Source organism: Bombina bombina, chromosome 6 (assembly GCF_027579735.1).
Source record: "Bombina bombina isolate aBomBom1 chromosome 6, aBomBom1.pri, whole genome shotgun sequence".
Lineage (NCBI taxonomy): Eukaryota > Metazoa > Chordata > Amphibia > Anura > Bombinatoridae > Bombina > Bombina bombina.
In genome coordinates this window covers 703925190-703931189 of record NC_069504.1, presented here as the reverse complement: position 1 = coordinate 703931189, position 6000 = coordinate 703925190, and the positions used below count along the sequence as shown (strand labels likewise).

The 6000-nt window shown below is 36.7% G+C and overlaps 1 protein-coding gene across 1 annotated transcript in view; it reads left to right on the top strand.

Annotated features, from left to right (window-relative positions):
* The first annotated feature begins 3099 nt into the window (after positions 1–3099).
* The window catches only part of RTBDN (retbindin), a 79139-nt gene continuing 76238 nt past the window's right edge, over positions 3100–6000 (top strand). Inside the window, exons 1-2 of the mRNA XM_053719394.1 lie at positions 3100–3151; positions 5183–5263. Of these exons, the coding sequence (XP_053575369.1) occupies positions 3100–3151; positions 5183–5263 (133 nt within the window). The remainder of the gene's footprint in view (positions 3152–5182; positions 5264–6000) is intronic.

Genomic DNA, 6000 nt, shown 5'->3' with positions numbered 1-6000 from the left:
GAATCCCCAAGAAAAAATGTGGGTTCAGTGTCCCTTTAATTATATATTCTGTGTTGTGTGATTAATAGATACTGTTTATAATGCTGGTTTAGCATTTAAAGTCTCATTTCAAAGCTTTAAAAATAATGTATTAGGTGTTACTCATGACTTTTGAGAGGGGCCTGGAATCTAACTCCTCCACTTTTCATTGACTTACATTATAAACTGAGTTTCAATTTACAACGGTTTCGATTTACAAACTATTCCCTCGGGAACCCTAACCCCGCATAAACTGCGGAGCTACATATATATATATATAACCCCAGCATAAACTGAGGGCTATATATATATATATATATTATATATATATATATATATACTATAATAAGGGCATATATATATATACAATAGGGCTCCAATGCACACACACACACACATATATTATATATATTACTACACACACACACACAACACTATATATATACACACACACACACACACACATTTATTAATAATATACACTCCACATATATATATATATCACACACACACACACACACACACATATATATATATATATACACACACACAACACACACATATATATATATATATATATTTATAGATGTGTACATATGTGTATAGATGTCTGTTAAAGCCCCTTTGCACTGAGACCTCAAATCTTTAAACCCCTTATAACTTTTTTGTGCAATATTTTTTTATTAGTGTTATTATGAGTGTAAAACTGTACTTTTTCCAATGTCATTTTTGATGTGTTTTTGTGACAATTTTCATTTCGAGCGTAACAGAATAACCAGAGCTCTGAGGTCACGCTATCCAGATGGGCGTTTAAATTCAATTGCACTCAAAGTGATTACATTTACTTTCAACTTGCAATATGCGCACTTCACCCAAAGTGCGCAAACTGCCGTGATAAACCCCGATATTGCTCACTCGTAGCTGTTAGCGCGCCACTCGTAATCTGGCCCAAAATATTGTAGTGTTAAGACCAGTCAACATTGGGACACTTTGTATGTTGGTGACTGACTGGCAAAGCAGGAATATTGCCATGTTGTGGTGAATAAGATCCCAATTTTAAAATAAAAGCAAAACATAGGCAATTTTTGCAGCAAATTAAGTATATATTTATATATATATATATATATATATATATATATTATATATATATAAATGTGTGTGTATTGTATAAATCTACTTAAAGGGACATGAACCCAAATTTGTTCTTTCATGATTTAGAAAGAGCATGCTATTTTAAACAACTTTCTAATTTACTTCTAGTATCTATTTTGCTTCAATCTCATGATATTGGTTGCCGAAAAGCATATCTAGATAGGCTTAGTAGCTGCACATAGATGCCTCATGTGATTGGCTCACCAATGTGCATTGCTATTTCTGCAACAAAGAATATCAAAATAATTAAGCAAATTAGATAATAGAAGTAAATTGTTTAAAATTGTATTCTCTACCTGAATCATGAAAGAAAACATTTGGGTTTAGTGTCCCTTTAAGTTAATAGTCAACCCAATTGTAGATATAGCAAAATGCCTGATTGCCTGCTGCAATTACTTACTAGCACTATATATCTATTTTTGTATCCGTCTATTTATACGTGTGTAAATAAATATATAAATATATATATATATATATATATATATATATATACACACATATAGTATATATATATATATATATACACACATACACACACACACAGAGATATATAAATATATATATATATATATATATATATATATATATAAATATATATATATATATATAAATAACCCATTTATATGCACACATATAGATATATACACACAGAGCATATACGTGTGTGTTGCATTAGGTTCCTGACGATTTACTTCTTGGTAACATATGTCACTGTAGCCCTTGGGTGACTGAGATTAAGCAGTCTGGTGTATGTGATGTGGGATGGAGGAAGGGGGAGGGACAATGGGATGTGACAAGAAGGGTTAGAGAATCCTAAGACACGCAGCATCACTGCATCGTGAGCAGAGAGGACACACAGCACGGCGACACTGCCAGGTGACACACTCCAGATCGAACAGACTTACTGCAGGTAAGAGAGGGAAGGGGAGATGGGGAGAAAAGAGGAGTAAAGAGGAACGGATGATAGAGAGAAAAGCACAGAATAGAGAGTTTAAAAGAGGTTGAACTGTGTTAGAGAAAGATTGCAGAAGAATGAATGAGTCCAAAAATGATGATTAGAAAAAAAAGAGGAAACCAGAGAATGCAGTGAAACATGAGTTTATGGAACCAAAGGACTGCAGAATACAGTGGGAATAAAATAATAGGGGGTATATGTGGTATAGGACCAAACAGGTTCGGAGTGGTGACTTTATAACTTTATGCCTTCTACATGGCTGCTTCAAGAGGCCTTTTATGTCCTTATGGTTGCCAGTTTTTCACCACAAAAAATTGGATGGTCAGCGAATAACCATTAGGTGAGAGCATAATCCAGACCTCACATTAGATTTATGACCCCTTCACCCCTCATCAGCATATGACCCCATCAGACCTCAGATGAGATCCAATGGTTCTGCTAGCCCCTGACAATCCAATGACTATATCAGACTCAGCTTAGATCCCATTGCCCTAAGGACAATGTCAGTTATACGCTCACACTGCAACTCATATTGCCACCTATATATATCAAGTTAGATATCACATTAGACCCACAGTCTTGTAGCTTTGTCAGCTATATGCCCAATTATCTAACCTCAGACTAGATTCAACCAGTGTCCAGCTCTATAATGCAGGTTTTACTGGACAGCTGGTTGAAATACCAGATTATCCAGTTCAATACTGGGCAACCAGCAACCCTAGCTGTGTTTAACTGGAGGCCGATTACTTGTATGATGTAAACAGATTGTTTATGTATATAGAGGCACGCTATTTGTCTGCCTATGTGATATCAGCAATGATGTGTGGAAGCAGATTAAATGTTTTGTTAGATGATTATATATATATATATATATATATATATATATATATATATATATATATATATATATTCATATTCAGTGTGTTTGTGTGTCTAGGCAGTTGTATATGTGAGATTGGAGGCATATAGTGAGCATGGCTGGAAGCAGCTTGCGTGTGGCTGGGGGCATAACATTTTTAATCGGAGGTAGGTTGTGAGTGATTAGAGGAGTATAATGTATGTGTGTAACTAGACACATTCAGCATGTGTAACTATAGTCATACAGTATGTTAAAATAGAGGCATACAGTGTGCTTGACTAGAGGTATATAATGCATAACTAGAGACATACAGCATGTGTATCTAGAGGTATACAGTGTGCATATCTAGAGGTATACAGCGTGCGTATCTAGAGGTATACAGCGTGCGTATCTAGAGATATACAGCGTGTGTATCTAGAGGTATACAGAGTGAGTATCTAGAGGTATACAGCGTGTGTATCTAGAGGTATACAGCGTGCGTATCTAGAGATATACAGCGTGTGTATCTAGAGGTATACAGAGTGAGTATCTAGAGGTATACAGCGTGTGTATCTAGAGGTATACAGCGTGCGTATCTAGAGATATACACCGTGTGTATCTAGAGGTATACAGAGTGCGTATCTAGACGTATACAGCGTGTGTATCTAGAGGTATACAGTGTGCATATCTAGAGGTATACAGTGTGCATAACTAGAGGTATACAGCATGTGTATCTAGAGGTATACAGAGTGCGTATCTAGACGTATACAGCGTGTGTATCTAGAGGTATACAGTGTGCATAACTAGAGGTATACAGCGTGTGTATCTAGAGGTATACAGAGTGCGTATCTAGACGTATACAGCGTGTGTATCTAGAGGTATACAGAGTGCATATCTAGACGTATACAGCGTGTGTATCTAGCGGTATACAGTGTGCATAACTAGAGGTATACAGCGTGTGTATCTAGAGGTATACAGAGTGCGTATCTAGACGTATACAGCGTGCGTATCTAGAGGTATACAGCGTGTGTAACTGGAGGTATACAGCGTGTGTATCTAGACGTATACAGCGTGCGTATCTAGACGTATACAGCGTGCGTATCTAGACGTATACAGCGTGTGTAACTAGAGGTATACAGTGTGCGTATCTAGAGATATACAGCGTAGGTATCTAGAGATATACAGCGTGCGTATCTAGAGGTATACAGCGTGCGTATCTAGAGGTATACAGCGTGCGTATCTAGAGGTATACAGCGTGCGTATCTAGAGGTATACAGCGTGAGTATCTAGAGGTATACAGCGTGTGTATCTAGAGGTATACAGCATGTGTAACTAGAGGTATACAGCGTGTGTAACTAGAGGTATACAGTGTGCGTATCTAGAGGTATACAGCGTGTGTAACTAGAGGTATACAGCGTGTGTAACTAGAGGTATACAGCGTGTGTATCTAGGGGTATACAGCGTGTGTATCTAGGGGTATACAATGTGTGTATCTAGGGGTATACAATGTGTGTATCTAGAGGTATTCAGCGTGCGTATCTAGAGGTATTCAGCGTGCGTATCTAGAGGTATACAGCGTGTGTATCTAGAGGTATACAGTGTGCATAACTAGAGGCATACAACGTGTGTATCTAGAGGTATACAGCATGTGTATCTAGAGTAGATACTGTCACTGGGGATATGTAGTATGTGTGATGGGCGTATTGTGTGTGACTTTGTCATTGAAGGTAGCATTGTGTGTTTGTTTTGGCTGCAAATGTCTAACAGATATGAAGAATGTATGTGTATTTGTCAAGGAACAGGTGTGGGATTGTAATATTTGGAAGAAGGTACAGTGATAAACTCAGTACAAAGGAAAACAGCATTTTATATATAGTTTGACCATGGATTGTGTTCTTATGTATGAGAAAATAAGGCACTCATGGAATTGTTACTGCATATAATGTTACAGGGCAATGAGGAAACTCGGGAGCTGAGCTACTGCAGTAAAATATTACAACCACAATAAAGTTCTTAGGAACTATGGGGTGATAATATGAGTAGATGAGAAGTCATTGTTTGTAGTTATTATACAATCAGGCACTTGAGGTAATTGTAACAATTTTCTCTGTCACCTCCCTCTATTCTTCTCTGAAATCCCTCAGGTCCACTATGTGTCCCCTCTTCCTATCCCTGCTCTCCTACCTATCTCCTGGTTTGCTCACTCTCAGGCGTATAAGAGAGCTGTCTTTTTGGAAGGAAGAGTAAGCTTATCCCAACTGCAGAACCTGAGCTGAGGGTGTGCCGGCAATATTCTGAAAGTGAGTATAAGCATATCTGTAGGTGATCACTCAGGATTCCTTATTGTTAACAGGACATATGTTACACACACCTCCCCCAGAGATGTCATTTTGTCTTTAATTAGGTCCCCTCCCATCACTGTCTTCTTTATCACGGTCTGTAGCATCATCTATACCTGTCCCACACAAAACTCATCTAGACACTAGAAAGTTGTTAAAAACTGTGTGATCTGTCTAAATCATGAAATAAATTGTTTGAGTTGAATGTCCCTTTAAGGAATTCCTATTGATGCCGTACTATATATAGCAATATATTGCATGTAAACAGTGCTAATACATTGTTATCAGGGTTGGAATTATATATATCTATATCTGTTTATTAACAGTCAACATTTACTACTCTATTCAATATAAAATAAAGTATGATTTCTTATTAGTCCACTGCAATTTCTTACTACTCCAGGACTATATACTGTTTAATTATTGTGAATTAAAACGGATTGTAGAGCTGTAAGGATGCCATATTTAAGACACAAATTCTAATACTGAGAGTAAATCCTCTAAATTAAAAGACCTCTTTTCAAGAAATTGGAATGCAAAAATCACAATTCATCCTTTTCCCGTAAATTGAACAAACTAAATGCTTTTTGTGCATAGCAAAACACCCTTTCTATACTTTTATTTATTTTGAATTTAACTCTGACAAATAGAGAAATTCTGTCTTATAGAATTATGTTTTTTAAAAAAATAACACAAGA